Genomic DNA, 17,411 nt, shown 5'->3' with positions numbered 1-17,411 from the left:
TGGATCCAGTAATCCATTTGTATAAAAATCAAAGTATTACTCACAGTCTTAAAGCTGAAAATTGATAAAATGGTGGAATAGAATTTAAATCTGGAAGTCAGAGAAGGTTAGGAAAAAAATGTTTATGACTGGAATATTTATAAGGTTAAATTAGTTTTAAATATGATTCACATTGTGATGTGAGGAGTGAGGGTATCTTCATAAATTAATTAAATAAAACAAAAATAAATCTCTTAGCTGCTGATTGGGCCATATTCTAGTCTTATAGAATTATTCAAGTATTTTTACTGCTGTAAGTATGTCTAGAACTTGCTACATAGACGTGGCCAATTTGTAGGGGAAATCAGTGTCTAACGTGTCTGGTAGCCTGTGACATCCATGGCCAAAGAGTGCGGCTGTCACGTAGACATAGAGCACCTGCTGGTACATATGTCATGAGTGGGACCGCCAAGGTGTGCTGACCCTGGCTAGTCTGTTTACCTGAGGAGTTGAGAGGAGTTTGTACTCCTGAGGAAGGCAATATTATTTGGCTACTACCATGCAGAGGATTTTATACTTGTTCAGTTTGTCACTGAGTAGGAAGAAAATGGAAGTGCACTTGAAGTCAGTGTGATAGGCTCAGGAAAGTGTAGTGGCAATAGTGGAGTATCTGAGCTCTGATCACCCTTGGCTGATGGCTCTGATACAGTAAGTTAGACACAGGCGACATACAGTGCAGTCGAGCAATATGGAATCTGGCCATTGGAGATTCCTGCTTGGGGGCATTTGAGATGTAAAATAGGACTGGGGAAACAGGGGATATGGAGAAAGAAGGCTGAATGCAGGGTAGGTGTAATCAAATCATCATAGGGGGCCCAGTTTCTTACAGACTCATTCAGGTAGTCAAGGCTTTCATAAAATAATGGGGCAGATGTCAGAAATTTATTTGCATTAATAGACAAGCTTGAGCCTTGTGGAAGAAAGTGAAAAACTACAGAATAACTGTGCAGTCAGCTGCTCCCATAAAGCTGAATTTGCCACACACAGTAATTATGTCAAGTTCCTGGGCTATTTATACTCTGACAAGGAATTTTTTTTTATTATTTTTTTTTTTTCCCCCAGAAGTAAGAGTTTATTCTTTGCTCAAGTGCAAACTTACAAAGGACTTGAAGGAGAAAGGGGAAGGAGCCCATCTTATGTCAGATAGCTCTTCACTTAGCTGATGCCATGCTTTTGCTTAGCAGGTTGTTCTTCTGCAGCTGTGAGAAAGGTTGCCCTATCTGTCATATCCATATTTTGTGTCAGAGCTCTAAAGGGTGAATTGTCATGAAGGCAGCTTCTGGTCACGAGTTTCAGCTGGTTTTCAGGTGATGCCACATATGTCTCATTGCCATTGGCTGAAGAAGTTGTTGAAAGAATCCTTTCCTTTCAAATATGTTTCTGAATACCTGAGGAGGTGGTATCATGGCCTGCTGTTTCTGCTGTCCCAATGATTCCAGGTTACTCTTTCCCAGTTTCAAAGCAAACATGGGGCTTGCATTCACCTTCTCTTTTTCCTGTCTGCAGTGCAGTTTGAGACTGGATTTTAAATGCAGCCAGACCTTCTTACATGTGATGTCCTGGTTCGGAGGGCACTGACAGTAATGCCAAGCACTCTGTACAATCCACCTGCTTTTTCTAAGCAGCAGGGTTTACAAGAGTTAAATCTATGTGTCGAATCTAAGTACTGGAATGTGCAAAATATACTTGCTTCATATACTTGGAATCAAGTTGCTTCATATACCAACATTTTTAATCTCATATTTGGTGAACAACCTCACTTGCATAGTAATCTATCTTCTTCAGCTCGTACTGATCTGAGTGAAATCTGAACCTAAAACCTGCTTAGGAGGAAATAAAAGGATCGATTATTGTTTGCAATAAATATATTTATTCACTGGATAAATAGTATTTGAGATTCCAGTGTGCTTGGTCTTGTCACAAGTTCCATTAATGCTTATTCTAATAGGCAGGAGATGGGAGGAGGAGATAATAATTCTGAAAAAAAGAAAACAGAAAAAAAAATCTAAAAGTAACTCATGTTAGAGGTTTTCAGAAATACAGCTCTTTGAGTACAGATGCTGGGTAGTAGCAACATTAAAGTTTTGGGTTGGAGTAGAAGGAATTAGCTAGGCAGTCAGGCCACCCACCATTTGTACAAACACCATGTGCCGTAGGAGAGGTTTTCCTCATGTAGATATACCAGGGAATCCTTGATCTTTTTCTCCTGCTACTGACGGTATGCTCACTCACGCACTTCGGTGTTTTTGGATTCCGCTCATCACCAGTTCAGCTGGCCCTGTGCAAAGGCAGGTGAGGGTGCTGGCTGTCACACCGAGGTCACCTCTTGTCAGTGTCTCCAGCTCTGTGCCCTGCACCTGCCTGGAAGTGACCTGGCACACAGGCGAGTCACTCGGTGAGGGAGTGCAACCTGGGTCCTTGTGCATGTTTGTATTGTAATTATGTAATACTTCTTGAAAGCGCTTCTGCTCTTGTAAAGAGGACTTCATAGCACATGTCAATCTTGAGAAGGCAGTCTTTACCTGTAATATGGAAATTTTAAAGGTGGTATGGGCTCATATTGCTGCAGAATAAAATGTTTTCAAATTTTTCTCATCTTCAGTGGTGAAAACAGTGACTTTACAAAAATAGGATAGAAAATTTTGGCCTCTATTAGTGTGTACCACGGACATTTCACATGCAATTTTTAGTAGTATTTTGTTTTAGACAGAGGTCAGGAAGTCCAGTCTTATCTGATACTAAAGGACTGCTTTAATATATTTCAGGTACTGATCTTGCCTCATTTTCAAACTGCCTGAAATGTCTTGTATACTTTTGAGGAAAACTGTTTTCCCCCAAAACTGACTTTTGGGAAATGCTGGGTGGTGGCTCTCTTGCTCAGCTTCAGTTTAACACTGCCAGTTGTCTCTTGTCTGGCTCTTTTTATGCACAGTGTTCAATTCTTGTACTGTTTCCTACTTTCTTTTTGAAGCTATTAACTTGGCAGCGTCATCTGATAATGGGTTAAATACCCAGTGGGATTCCAGATGTATTAGATCTACTTTTCCTTGGGTTTTTTGGTTTTTTTTTTCTTTTTTTTACTCTGTGAAAGAAATTGTGTTCTGTGAAACCTTAATAAAATCAAGTGCATTTACTTATTTTCCTTTTGAATTATTTGCACATTTTTAACTTTGGAAGCCAGCCTAGGCTGGAGTAGTTAGTTTTGAGTTTTTTCCCTCCTTTCTTAAATAGGTGTGACACTTTGTAATGTCTGTTTAGAAATTGCCTTCCAGCTTGATGGATTAACAAAATGTATGATTATGTCTGCTTATTTCACTTATGGATTAGACATGATATAGTTCATCATGGGACATAGAGTATACCTTATTATTCAAATTCTCCTTACCATTATCTGAGTAGAACATCATTCTTGATGAGAACAGGCCAGATATAATGTTTTTCTCTGTACAGGTCACTTCTATTCCAGTCCACCCTAACAGCAAAGCTATTTTGTTTTGAAGTCAAAACTATCCAGGTGTCATGCACAGGGTTGTCTGGAACTATATTTCTTAACACAAGAAATAGTTGAAATTGAGATTCTTAGAATTTTGTTTATCAGTGGGTCTTTTCATGTTTTCTTTATAAACTTTTTGCTTACTCATTGTTTTTTAAAACAGAAAAAACACATTAGGATCTGGATACAATTTTTAACAATTGAAGGCGAGGAACACCTGCCAGCCAGCACTCATTGATCTGGCTTTGAGCAGAGGTTTTGCTACATGACAGGCAGTAAAAAATCTGTCTCTGCTCTTGACACTGACAGCCCTGAAGCTAACTTGCAAATACTGTTCTTCCTCAAAATGGCCACAAAACTCGTTGCTTAAACAAAATTATTGTTTTCAACTCTGAGCTTTAGCATTTATGTACTGTGAAAAATTAATTTGTGAGGTCTAGAACAGATTTTATGTGATTCATATCCAGGGAGAAAAAAAAATAAATCGGTTTCCTTGCTTTTCATATTAGCTCTGTTTTGCAGTGAGAACAGATTTAGCTTTTTGATTGGACTATTTCCAAGATGCACTGAACAAGTAATATAAAATCTCAATTTTACAATCAACTTTTAAGCCTAGATTAAGATATTCAAAGAGAAAGAAGTTGAGAGAGTTGGTGAATGATGGCATAATTCTGTTGAGAACCCCTTGAAATTTCATTTAGTGTAATTAGAGAAAAGAAAGCTAAAATAAATGCAAAGCTGGTGACTTTTATGTATATGTAATATTTCTGAACATGGAACATGGTGATTTAGATGGGCACGAAGAGGAAAATATTACTTAGTGGCATGAGCTTTAGTGAAAACTAACTGGATTCTGGATCTACCAGGCATGGAAAAGAACTTTAATTAATTGTTTTGAACAAGTAATGTTGAGGCATCCTAGAGAGGGATTTGCATAGGCAACTAAGAACTCAATTTTCTTATGGTTCGGTAATCTTTTCACCAAAATAAAGGACTTTCAAAGAATTGTATCCGCCAATGTAAAGCTCAGCTAGTTACTTAAGGTCTGGGTTTCATTTCCCTTGTCTGCTGTTTCAGCAGAGTCAGCAGAGAAAATTAGTGCTTTTATTTAACCAAATGCAGTTTAACATTTTTCTGCATAATTTTGCAGACTTTACAGGAAGTACTAGACAGTCCCGTGCACAGGATGAGAATCACTGCCCTGTCTCAATACTTTAAAGTGTTACAACTTTCAAATTTGGAGTGCTTTGAGGGCTGCAGTAGGTAGATTTTTTTTTTTTTTTCTTTTAAATCAAACAAGCCATCTCAGCAGATGAATTCTTTTATTAAAAGGTTCTTAGATATTAACTCAGTGCTACCAAAAGTGACAGACTAATCAGTCTCTTAAATATTTACAAGGGATAAAAGCATATAGCTAAACCTCCTGCATTTTTTTTTTCAATGCAGCGTGAGAACCTGTAATATTTGTGAAGTCACTTCTCTAGTATTTGCCACATTTGCATTGGAAAAATTTGCAATAAATAAGTAACAGACAGCTTTCCCTACTTGTCCAATTTATTCTCAGCTTTGGTCTCCCCATTTTGTGGAGAGAAAGATGGTCTTTTTGGTAGCCTAACAGAACAATAATACGAAATTCAGGGGTATGCTTTTGTTTTTCATGAGTATTATAAGATTGCCCAAAACAGGCCCCAAGCATTAGGAAGAAGTCTGCAATTCAGCTGTAGCAAGATCAGCTGCATGGTGATAGGTGCAGAGGGGAATTTGGTACTTGCCTCAATATGCAGACAGTGAGCAATAGTGGGGTTATAGAAAAGCCAAAAAAGAACAAAGAAGGTGTGTGTAGAAATTCAAAGTGAACTGAGCACTTGTTTTCGGATATGATCAGAGTTCTAGTCTAACTCTGGCTGCCGGTACATCCCTTCATGGTTTACCTGGTTGATAGACCTCTGGGACTGGACCAGGACATAAAGTTCTGTTGCAAAGTAATTGCAACAGAAATAATTCAATATTGAAGTGTGTAGATTATATATGAAATTAAAAGATTCAGTATGTAAATATCTTGTGAGGCTTCATGTTCTGGATGTAAAGAATATATAAGTAGAATTGTGATTTCATTCTTTTATTAACAAAACAAAATTTCAAAGGATTGGTTTAGCTGTCTAGTAACTTTTACAACATTTTATATCATAATATTCTTCTAAGAACAGAGATGATTGAAAATACTATTTGTTTCAGCATCACTAGTATGATATCTTTAAGATATTTTCTTCTTAATTCTAAAAAAATATCCTTTTACTCTTTAGGATTATTCTTTATAATGCCTGTATATAATTTTTAAAAACACAGTATATTTCTTACATCTGCCTTTGCTAAATGTCTGACCTGTGAACCTGGTTTTACTTGTGTCATGTCTCCTGTGTTGTATTTCTTCAGGTAGGCAATGAATAATGGAAGAAATACTCTTTTCATAAGGAACTAATTCTCATTTTCCCCTCTGCACCTTAGTGGTGGAAAAAGCCAGAATAAAAAGTCTCTGCTTACAGCAATGCTCCCAGTCTGTCTAAAGGTTACATTTACTTTTTGTCAGTTTGCATTAATATAGTTTTAGTAATTTTCAGTAATAAATGTGTGATTAAAGGTTATCCATATAGCTAAATAGCTGTTATTACCATGTGCCATTTTAGTTACTTCGATAATTTGTCAACTCTGTATACAAACAGACAGTTTACAAATAAGAACTTTCACTCCTATAGTTAAAATCGTAAATCAATAGCAATTTTTCATGGGTTGATCCAGTCACTTGTAACCTGCCTAACAGACACAATCACCTTTGCATTCATCGAACATTTTAGGTTGGAAAGTAGTTTTCTGTTGCCTTTATCCACTGAAATGTAAATGTAGCACTCATCCGTTCTTACAGACATTATTCTTGGTACTGGCTGCTTCTAGAAAACTCTATTGCCTGGTGTTTCTGGTGGTATCACTTATTATTTTATGCAGTTGTGTGGATACTACTCTGTAACAATCATCAATTTGCCAGCATCACACATTAAGGTTATTTCAAATACAGAACTGGGGGGACCATCCTGGGCTGTCTTCCAGTTCCTTGAAGCTGGAACTAACATCAGCTCTTTCTGATAAACTTACCAACCAACCTTCTAAGAGCAGAATGAGTATAATTTTGGCACCTCAACTCAAATTGCATGGGATTGGCTGCTTCCATGATGTTTTAATACCTTTTTTTAAAATTCCAGCAAAAGTTTCAGTGACCAGCTTGAACTTGTTTGTCCTTGTCCCATGTGTGCTTCCTGTGACTATTTTTGTCCCATTCTTGAGCCTTGCTAAATTATAAAAGCCAGTTGTTCTCCCTTTTCAGACTTCAATTCTTTCATCTAAATCCACCAAACTCTTCTAATTTCACCTTCTATGTCTTAATTTTCTCTATTAAAAGAAGATAATTACCTGCACGAATTCTGAACAGCAGAATACTGACAGTCTCCCATGTGCCTTGCTACATTATGTCCAGGACAGCACCTTGAAAGTAGCCCAGCTTTAAGTGGGGACCGCTGCCAAATTTTCCTGAAACAAAGATCAACAAAATCTTTCCTGCTTCCTGCAGAATCTGCTTCTGTTTTACGGGAGTGTTTCATGTCCACACATCTGGTGGAGAATATGGAAACAAAAGACAACCTGTAAGGTGTAGATGACCGCCATGCAGTCTCTTCAGTGCCAAATTCAGACAATGTATTGACATTGAGACTGTTCTTTCTTAGTTACAGGAGCCTTCTCACCACTGTGGAAGCACAGTAGGAGTTTGCTTCTTGGCTCCTACAGGCATAAGCTGCAGGAAGGGAAGTAGCTAAATAAAAAGAAGAAACATCCTGGTTCTGTATTTTCTTCTGTAGAGGGGAAAAGGAATGCAGAGAAAAGGAAAGACTTGTTTACAACGAAAGAGGTGCAGTGAGAGGTGAGGATCCCTGTGAAGGAAGGTTTCTTGGAAGCAGCTGAGTGAAGCTAATGTGAAAAGGCTGTAAGGGAGAAGAACTGGGAAGGGCCGTGATGTGTGATTTCACACAGTGACAGGCTTTGTGCATGTGTGTATTGGGAATTTCCTGCTTGGAAATACACTTTCTTCAAGGTAGAGGCCGTCTGGCTTCTGTCTGCATTATTTCCCTAAGGAAGTGCTGAATTTAAAATGAATCATCCCCTAAAAATATAGAGAAAATCCCTTTCTATTATTTACCAAGGACAACACAGAACAAATATTGTAGTTTGAAGTAGTCAATAAAGTGTGATTATACTTTACATAATGTACCAAATAATGGTCAGCATGATGCTCTTTGCTCGATCTTCCTGTAAAGGATTAACTCTTCTGCAGAAGGGATATCCTTGTCCAGTTCGTTGGTATTGAGAAGATGAGGAGCTTTATGTTACTAGAGCTGGAGTTTTTTACCTGCTCTAACAGTTAGCTGTCCCTAGGAAAAAAAAAAAAAAAAAAAAACCAACGTTGCAATATCTTCATTTACAGAAGTGGTTTTCCTTAAAGGAATTTCATTTATATTACACCTTATTTATTTGGATATGAATGTTATGCTACCAAAGACCAGAACCAAAAATATACTGAAAAAGTATGTTTTAATTCTTATTTTTATGTGACTGTCTCCACGTATCCATGGTGTAACACCCAAACCACAGTGCTCATACAATGCATAGGGAACTATGTGCCTCAGAAAAGAATCAGTCTCATAGTCACTGAATGTTTCTTACCCAGCATCAAAAGACAGGTTGTTTAAGACACCTTACAAGAAATTCACTCTCACTCCTCGGTCTTCAGTACCTTTTTCTGCTCCACTGGGACATAACCTTCCCTCAATGCTACTGTCTGCACACTTTCCCTGAAGGCATCTTTCAAAACTTGCTGTGAAGAAAATGTAGCTGTTGTGGCATGTTTTATAATGGAACTTCTTAACTAAAATAATGTATTGTTTTCTATACAGAATAGAGGTTTCAATAGGAAAGACAGGGAATAGCCCAGTGGTTACTTTGAACTTAGTCACTGCTTGGATTTCTCACAAAATATTACAACTAGTTCCATCACTTCGTGCACAAGGGCTTTAATAGCTTAACTTTTGGAATAAGAGGGAGGAGGGAATAAAGAAACTAGGTCTCACTTTTAGGGCATTGCACTGTTTTCTTTAAAGCATGGCAACCACTATCCTACTTTTTGTAGGTGTCAATAGGGCATGCTTGAAGAGCACAGTTTTATGGGTACTGATAGCCTGTGGTGTGATTTAGGCACCAGACTGCTCTGTTGCCTTAGGGCAGAGATGATTCTATCTTTCCACTATTGATTTCTCTAATTTGCCATTTTTGATTCTATTTTAGATGCTTGTTTGGTTTGAATCAGATCCAAATGCCACCATTGGGACTGAAAGAATATCACAGTACACTGCTATCTAAACTGTTCTGCTGTGTAGAAGCGGCAGAATTTAAAATTTAAGATTGCTCTGCAGCTCAGGTGGTGAAGGAGAGAGGGAAGAGCTGAGCTCTTCTCCCTGGGATCCAGAGACAGGACACACCTGGGAACAGTTGAAAGCTGTGTCAGGGGATGTTCAGACTGGACATGAAGAAGTATTTCTTTACCAAGGGAGTGGGGAAACACTGGAGCAGGCTCCTAGAGAGGTGGTTGAGTCCCCAAACCTGGCAGTGTTTAAGAGGCATTTGTACAATGACCCTAATAACCTGCTGTATAACCTTCAGTCATCCCTGGAGTGGTCAGGTATTTGGACTTAATTGTCACTGTAGGTCCCTTGCAATTGAAATACTCTAATTCTATTATCTTCTAAATGTGCTCCTGTGTAGCTGTGTTCAGTTTGGGAAATGAGCTCTTTTCTCAAATAAATAAAAATAGGTTTGAAGCAAACCAGAAGAACTAACAATATTAGCAGAAATCTAGCCTTGAGATAATTCCTTCTTTTTGTGAACCATCATTCTTTTTCTTAATTAATTAATAATGGGAAATTACAAAATTAAGTAATTTGGTTTGATTTTGCCTTCTCTAAATAAAAACAAAAGAGTGGTTGTATTGATTCAGAACTGGGGTCTGTCTAGCCCAGTATCCTGTCTGGAATGCATAAAGGCATGAAAGGCACATCAAGGGAAGAGTGAGAACAGGCAAACCACACGGTACTTGTTTCCCTAATGTTGTTATTGTGTCCAAGTTTAAACTTAAATAAATACACAAAGTACATATTTCCCTCTAAATTCTTCTCACTGGAACAGCAGAGCCTCCAAGGCTTCCACTCAGAAAGAATTCTGTGTTCACTGTCATGCCAGTAACTGCAGAACTGAAGCTAAAGGAAACTGCCTGGTTGCAAGTGAAGTAGCAAGTCTTCTCTCCCTAGGTGACCAAGTTCATTCAAAACTGAAGTAAATGGGTTTTGGGGGTTTGGTCTGTGTGAAATTAATTCAGTAACAAAATAAAATTTACTATGATTGATGGTCTAGTAGACCATTTCAGGAGTGATGGTCAAAAATGACAGAAAAACAGGTTGTGTTATGCTTTGTCCATTAAATAACAGCCTCTGGCTCCTGCTTTGCAAGCCCGTAAGCAGTGCACTGTGCGGAATGCAAGGCTGCTGGTGTCTTTCTATGCATGCTATGTACTTGAACAGTGTTATTAGTGGCGTAGAACCTGAACTTTTAATCACATTTAAACAAGAAGAAACAAACCATTTTTTTAAACACAATCAGCATAGGGAAATTGAACATAAGTAGGAATGGAGCAGTTTAAAACTTGTTTTTAAGGGAAGATCATGTCTGCGAATTTCTGCAAGTATTAAATGCAGAGGAAAGCACTGATTTTTTGAGGCCTGTTTGGAAATTTGGCTGCAAATATTTCCTTGCATCATTGGAAAGAAGTACAGAACTTTCACAGCACAGCCACAAAGTTCTGCTATTGATTTTGTAAAACCTGGGGAATAACTATAACTTTTCTGGGAAAAAAAATAGAGTTTTCTTTCCCTGCAGGAACTTAAAGTGAGGCTGTTCTAATAAAGGTGGGAATTAACCATCTGAATGGTTTTCTGGCATCTACAGCTAAGAATTTTGTCATCATTTTAAAAGTCAGTTTGAAATTTCCAAGGTACAAGAGAGCAGCCATCAGTAAAAGAATTAAAAATCAGTATCTGCCTGTAATTACATACAGCAATGTTTGTGTAGCTCCATTGTAGAAAAATAATTTAAAAGATCATGTGCTGATATAGCTCCTTGTAAAATCCTTTCATAGCTTTTCTACAGTAATATTACATATAATTTCATTAATTGTTTTAGAAAACAATAAAAATATTTTGGTGTAGCAGATAGCTATATCGCTTTCTCAAAAAATGAGTGACAACTACAAACTGAATGACTGCACACAAAGGAGAGGCACACAAACATTTCTTGGATAATTAGAGGAATACAAAAGTGTGAATTTGCCCAGGCAGCCTGTATGCAGGCTAAGTGATAAAGCAAGGAGTGTGCCAGAAACAGTGAATGGAAGAAAACCTACATCCCTTCCCAGCAAGAAGTGTGTCTTTGCTCTGGTGTTCTTCTGGGGAGCAGCAAGACAATGAACAACCAACTGCTTTGGCCTGCTGTGCATGTGCACTGATGTATTTTGGTGCATGGGATAAAAACAATGAATTTCTGCAGGCTGCATAATAAATAGTGTTGCTGAGGAAGCGTGTACAGAGAAGTGGAGCACCTTCTTGCACTGAATGGTTCTGAACCTATCAAGGCATTCCTCTGAGGTGGGCCAAGTCTCACATTAGGCCATGTAATGTCTAAAACTAAACCCAAGTGATGCTGCCAGTATTGCTGTGTCCAGGTAGCGTGTGAAATGTGTCTTGGGCCAGGCTTTGGTGTAACTTACCTTTGCCCACCATTGGCCCTGCTGCCAGTGCCACAGACACACACCCACGTTCTAGTGGTCCATCCAGCTGAGTCCCAGGTGCCCTTGCTGCTTCCCAGCACCTGCTTTGGAAGTGGATCTTTGGGTGTTTTTACAGGCCCTGATAGCAACACAGTCTGAGGATGTCTCAGGCAGCTTTTCTTCTGCCAAAGTACCCAGTAGCATTCCCCACCTTGGGGTTACCTCCCTTGAGGACTTTGGTTGCCTTTATAGAAATATGGCTGGTGAATGTTGTCCAGAAAGGCATGATTTTGGTGTCAATGAACCATTCACTTCTATACCACCAAAACTGCTTTTGACTCCCGTAAATTGCTGGGGCAGGCGTTTGATGGTCTTCTGTAACTCACCTTGTTATGCAGGTGCTGGCTGTCTACACAGAGTCCATCTTATTGTGGTGGATTCTTACCAAGTCCATCATGAGGGAGCACCCACTTCTTGTTTAACTTGACTTGAGGTACAGGAAGAAATGAAGGCTCCCCAAGGCCTGGTTTGTTGCTTGTTTATAGACAAACTGAAGGTCAATCTGGGATTTTTCTCTTTGTGCCTGAAAAGGGATAAACTTGACGTAGAGAGCTACTGGCAATAGTCAGACATCCTCAGCTAGCTGTAGAAAATATGCATTTTTGCACTGCTCTGTGCTTCTGCTGCTTCCTCTCTGTGCAGAGGAGTGATGCTCCCCAAAATGAGCTCCCTGCAGCGTGCTGTGCTCATTTGCCTTTCACCCTCTCCGTATTCAAGGGGCTGTTACTCCTTCGGTGCTTTTATGACATGCATGCAGAAATGGGAACATGTGAGTTCAGCTGGAACCAACATGACCATTCTGTGGATATTTGCTTTGCTCATTCTTGCCTAGAGAGGTAAAACAATTTTTACTGGAATAGCTCCTTTCCTAGACAGTTATTAAAGGTAAAGCATTAAGCACAGTGTAGTGCATCCTTACAGAAGATAGGTTAGCTTAATTAATTAGTCATTAGCTTAAACATTAACATCATCTTCTTTTGTTTAGTCAAGTGTTTTGTTCATTTGTTTGGGTTTTAGCATTATCTTCTCATTCTTAAGTTATTCGGCTTCCTTGTGATTTTCCTTCAATACATTGAAGTTTCCTAAGACAATATAAGCATAAAAGAATCAAGTTTTGCATAGTTGAATAGTGATGGAGGATTCTTTCTGTAAGTCAGGTAGAATTAAGTAGAACAGTAGTCTTGCTTGTACCTAGAACATTTGAAGGGTATACCGGATGCAATGACTACCAAAAATAAAAGAAGAATAAATAAATAAATAACATTTATTCTTCATCTTGAGTTCTCAGCTCAGTGATATTTTATGCTATGATTTTCTAATGCTATACTAATCTAGTTCTGGTTAAAACCCCTTCCTCAAACTCTTAAGGTGGGCTCAGGTTACCATAGTTCAGAACAACTTGATGAAGAATTTTGTTGCTCATCTTCCTCAGTTAAAGATATAATGAGACACAAAAATATGCAGAAACGTGGTTGCTAATGCATTTTTCTTTAGAAGAAAAAAATGAAGCAAAAATAGGTTTTGCCGAAAATGCTGAAAATTTTATTGGAACAATAATTCTGTTAATTATTGGTTTTTTGTCTTTTCATGTATTTGATGTAACTATACAGTCAATTATACTGATCTCTTGTGAAGCTGGGAAACACCTGAAAGAAAAGGACAAAAAAGCATGCCCTTTTATTCACTCAAGCAGATTTGGCACAGTTGTGTGACAGCCTAAAGGCTTCCTGCACAAACAGGTCAGGTTGCTTCACTCAGGAATTTTTTTCAGGCCTAAAGCAGGGGAAGCTTAGTTACAAAAAGGGGAAAAGGAAAAATAAAGAGTATCTCAATTAAAACTATAGTAAATTCTAAAAAAGTTTTCTAGGGAAACCCTTTAAATGTTTGTTTGCAAGGCTCTGGCATTGGTTTGCAACCAAGAAATGGCAGCTTCAATATCCAACTATACTGTATTGTTAAAAAGCTAAAGAGCATGAATTTAACTAAGGGAAGCAGCACTCTTTCCATACCAGAATATACTGATATATTTGTAGGAGCAAATACAACTTCAATAGAAAATCATAGAATCTTTTAGGTTGGAAAAGACCTTTATGACCATCGAGTCCAAGCATTAACCCAGCACTGCCAAGCCCACCACTAAACCATGTCCCCAGGTGTCCCATGCTTCCCTCCAGCTGAATGTATGTTGTACAGTTATTGTTGTCATTAATTAAAAATACACGTTTTAAATACTTCCATGGATGGGGTCTCACCACTGCCCTGAGCAGCCCCTGGTTCACGTTCCACATGTTGAATAAGAAGGCAGCATTAGGATAAAAATTCTGATGGTGGATCTGCAATCATGACTCTAAGAGCTGCATTATTTATTGAAAGACCATTACAGTGGTGGTGAGGAGAAGCGTGACTAAAATTGGAAAAGTCAAAATGTAGTGAAAATTCATTGTGATCCTGAGATTAATATGGATACAGTACAGTGTTTCTAAGCCAGACAAGTGATATTGGGGATTACTACTAATCAGCCACAAGTGATTCACTGAACATAATGACCTTTATTACATTTTGTACAAGTTTGCTACTTAAAAAGGGTTAAACTGGAATTCCTGGAAGTGGTAATTCACTCTTTATACACGACTTGATTTTCTTCTCTAACTTATTTGGATGAGGTGGCATAGGCTTTTACATCATCATGTTCTTGCCAACAACATCTAGTAATTCATTCTGTCAGCAAGAATACTACCTGAGATACTACATTTTTTTCTGGCTGGTGAGGTGATATCTATCACATAGAAATCTGGATACTGGAAGAGGGACTCTAGAGTGGAAAGTAGTACATTACTTATTATGGATTGTGCTAATTACAGAAAGAAATCAAGTCCCAGTGTATCAGATGAAACTGCAATTATTCAGTAAATCTGAAAATCAGAAAAAAGGAATGTAAAACTGGGAAAAGTGTTATTTCAAGGAGTCAGTGTCCCTAGTCACCACTTAATTTCAAAAGGTAGTTTCATCCAGTTCAACACTTTGCAGTTATTTTTGTTTGTCCGAGGACTCTGGCAAGATTTCTCTTCAATATTGTTAATTTCAGTGGACTTGAATGCAAGAATTATAGTTCATTATCTCATCAAAGGACTGGCTTCTTAATCTATGACATCTCACTTCAGTGAGTCAATATAAACCACAGACTGTAGATACTAGGAAATTTCTGATGATGTATAGATTTGAACTTGCCAGATTAACATTTATGATGCCAGGTAGAAATGAAAAGTCCTTTTGGAGCTTTTTCTTTTGTAAGTTTGACAAGTATTATTTTTCTCTTTTTTTAACACTATCAAATCTGGCAAATAATTGACACAAGTTCTTTACTAAAAAAATAGACCTCAACAAGGTAGCATTTAATTTCATTTACATTACTATTGTTCAGAACCTAGATACTAGGAGATAAACTGACATATTCACAAGTGATCCGGCATCTGCTGAGAAAAGGGAAAATAATTAGAGATTTTTATCCATTTACTCATCCAAAAGAGCATTTTATCTCAACATCAGAAAATAAACAAAGAAAAAAGAAATAAATATGATTGTTTGAAAAGTTAAAATCATTTCAGTCTTTGGTTTTGTTTTTTGGTTTGTTTTTTTTTTTTAACTTATGGCTGCAACAGATAATGTTGTCCTCTCCTATAAGTATCTTATAAAAATGTACAGAAAAATCTTTCAGTCATAAGTGTAATAAGTTCACTGTTATCAAAAGAATGGTTAGTTCTGAGGGACTTTAATATTTTTTGTATTCCAGTCATGTGAGAAAGACAAATACTGAAGCATAAACAGAATATGCCTTGGAGGAAAATGTAATCATTGCCTAATTGAATATACAATTCATTTTATCATTGATTTGAATGTATCTTTCATTTTATTGGGAAAAAAAAAATACCCTACCTAATCCATCCTCTTGTGTGCATGCTCATTATTTTAAAATTAAGACCTTCTGTTACTTAAGTGCTTGTACATAGAAGCACAAACACATCTAAATTTACTTTCCTGTGTAGGCCAATTGAATTAACTTAGCTGCACATTTGAATAATATAAAAATGCACATAGTGATCAGTAGAACCAGGAATCATACTCGTAATTTCTTTCAGAAATCACATGTAACTATTCACTTGAGAAAGCAATTTATAATTTTCTCGATAAACATGGAGAACCAGACAAATGGAAGGATTCAGAAAGGTTGAAAAATGCTGATGTGCGGTTTGTATATCAAGACCAAGAGGCCAATTTCTATATGTATGATTCAAATTACTTGATAAAGAAATAAAGATGCTTCCCTCCAGCTGAATGAATGTTGTACAAGTCATTAATTAAATATATATATGTATATAAATTATACATTCTAAATATGGTTTTTTATTCTTAAGTGTGTTCTTCTCTTCAACCAGTTCCTTCAGAATAGATTTATATCTGAATATTCATGCACACTACAGAACAATTTAATTAAAAATGATCACTTTTTTCTTTCTCTTTCCAGTTCAACAGAAGAGCAGTTTCACTGGCAAACACAAGGTAATGTACTTATCTACATGGATATATTAGTTATATTCTCTCCCAGAAGGATCATTTTTACCTATAGATGGAGGGGAAAAGCACATTGATATATGTGGAGGTTTTTGTTGGGGTTTTTGTGTGGTTCTTCTCATTGCTAGTGTGTGAAAACCCTCCTTAAAAAGTGACAAGATTTGGCAAGAGTTGTTAGGGTTGACAAAAAGTACACTGAAAAGAATGTAGAGTTTTGAGAGGGGCCATTGCTAAATGTGTCTCTGGCCTTTTTTTACTACTAGACCTAAATATTCTCATTTTGCTTTTATTAACCTAAGGCCGCACTTACAAAGCATAGCACAATTTTCGGTATGGCCAGCATCCTGGGAATGTGGAGCCTCCATTTCTTCATCAGCTGTGTATGCTTAGTCACATATAACTGGTTTTAGCTTTTGTCTTGTATATGGCTTTATCTTTCTGCCCTCCTTTTACATTTTTATGTTGTTAATTTCATTGCAGATGGTCAGAAGGATATAGAAGATGAACTCACCACTGGCCTGGAGCTGGTGGACTCCTGTATTAGATCGCTGCAGGAATCAGGGATACTTGATCCACAGGACTATTCAGCCAGTGAAAGTAAGTTGCTAGAAATAATGTTTTCTAAAACCCAAAATTTTGTGCTTTAAAACTGAATGCATGTCTTTAAGTGCTCCTAGTTTTTTGGAGGAAAAACATATGAAATATATTTTAAGGAAAATATTTTCTAATTGCAATGTAGCTGTACTATACTATAAGGTCATATTACAAAACTTCAGCATCACCACCATAAAAACAACATTCAAACAGCAATTTTTCACTATCCAAAGGTAATAAAATGAAACATACTGGGTGGCTGTGAAGAAGTCTGATGTCTAATTGTAACCACTTGGTCAGGTAGCTGGTAACTCCTTACAAAATTTTTCTTCTGGAATTCATATGCAGAAATAAGTGAACTTAAAGATGATGCACAGAATGGCAGCTGTAGCAAGAAAGGGGAAGTCTTTTCTCCAAGGCTGGCTCACTGGTCACTTAGCAGCCATTCTGTTTGCAGAACTGCGCAGTGAGTGGATGGATTGTTGGCTAGAACCAGCCACTGGGGAAGTGAATCAAGGCTAAACAACAGCAAAAGTGAACAAGGGACATGCCACTCAATGTGTTTGCAGAGCAGATGTCTACCAACAGTAGTGCTCATGAGTCACACTGAGACTGTTTTCCAGTATGTTAACTGGTCTGTTATCAGATGTAGCACTAGATGAAGAAAAGTTTCCTTTCTTTTTCCTCAGGCTCCTATCTCCTATTCTGTCCCCTTCTGCCACAATATATACCCACATTCAC

At 37.6% G+C, this 17,411-nt stretch overlaps 1 protein-coding gene across 7 annotated transcripts in view; it reads left to right on the top strand.

The window, feature by feature from the left end:
* CTNND2 (catenin delta 2) overlaps positions 1–17,411 on the top strand; it is a 641,697-nt gene that overhangs the window by 318,109 nt on the left and 306,177 nt on the right. For all 7 annotated transcript variants that reach the window (XM_040063932.2, XM_040063957.2, XM_040063974.2 and 4 more), the window contains 2 exons: positions 16,030–16,064; positions 16,557–16,673. In XM_040063932.2, coding sequence (XP_039919866.1) covers positions 16,030–16,064; positions 16,557–16,673 — 152 coding nt within the window. The remainder of the gene's footprint in view (positions 1–16,029; positions 16,065–16,556; positions 16,674–17,411) is intronic.

This window comes from Hirundo rustica, chromosome 1 (genome assembly GCF_015227805.2).
Source record: "Hirundo rustica isolate bHirRus1 chromosome 1, bHirRus1.pri.v3, whole genome shotgun sequence".
Classification (NCBI taxonomy): Eukaryota; Metazoa; Chordata; class Aves; order Passeriformes; family Hirundinidae; genus Hirundo; species Hirundo rustica.
Note: the sequence above shows the minus strand (reverse complement) of the source record. Positions and strands in the feature narration are given on the sequence as shown.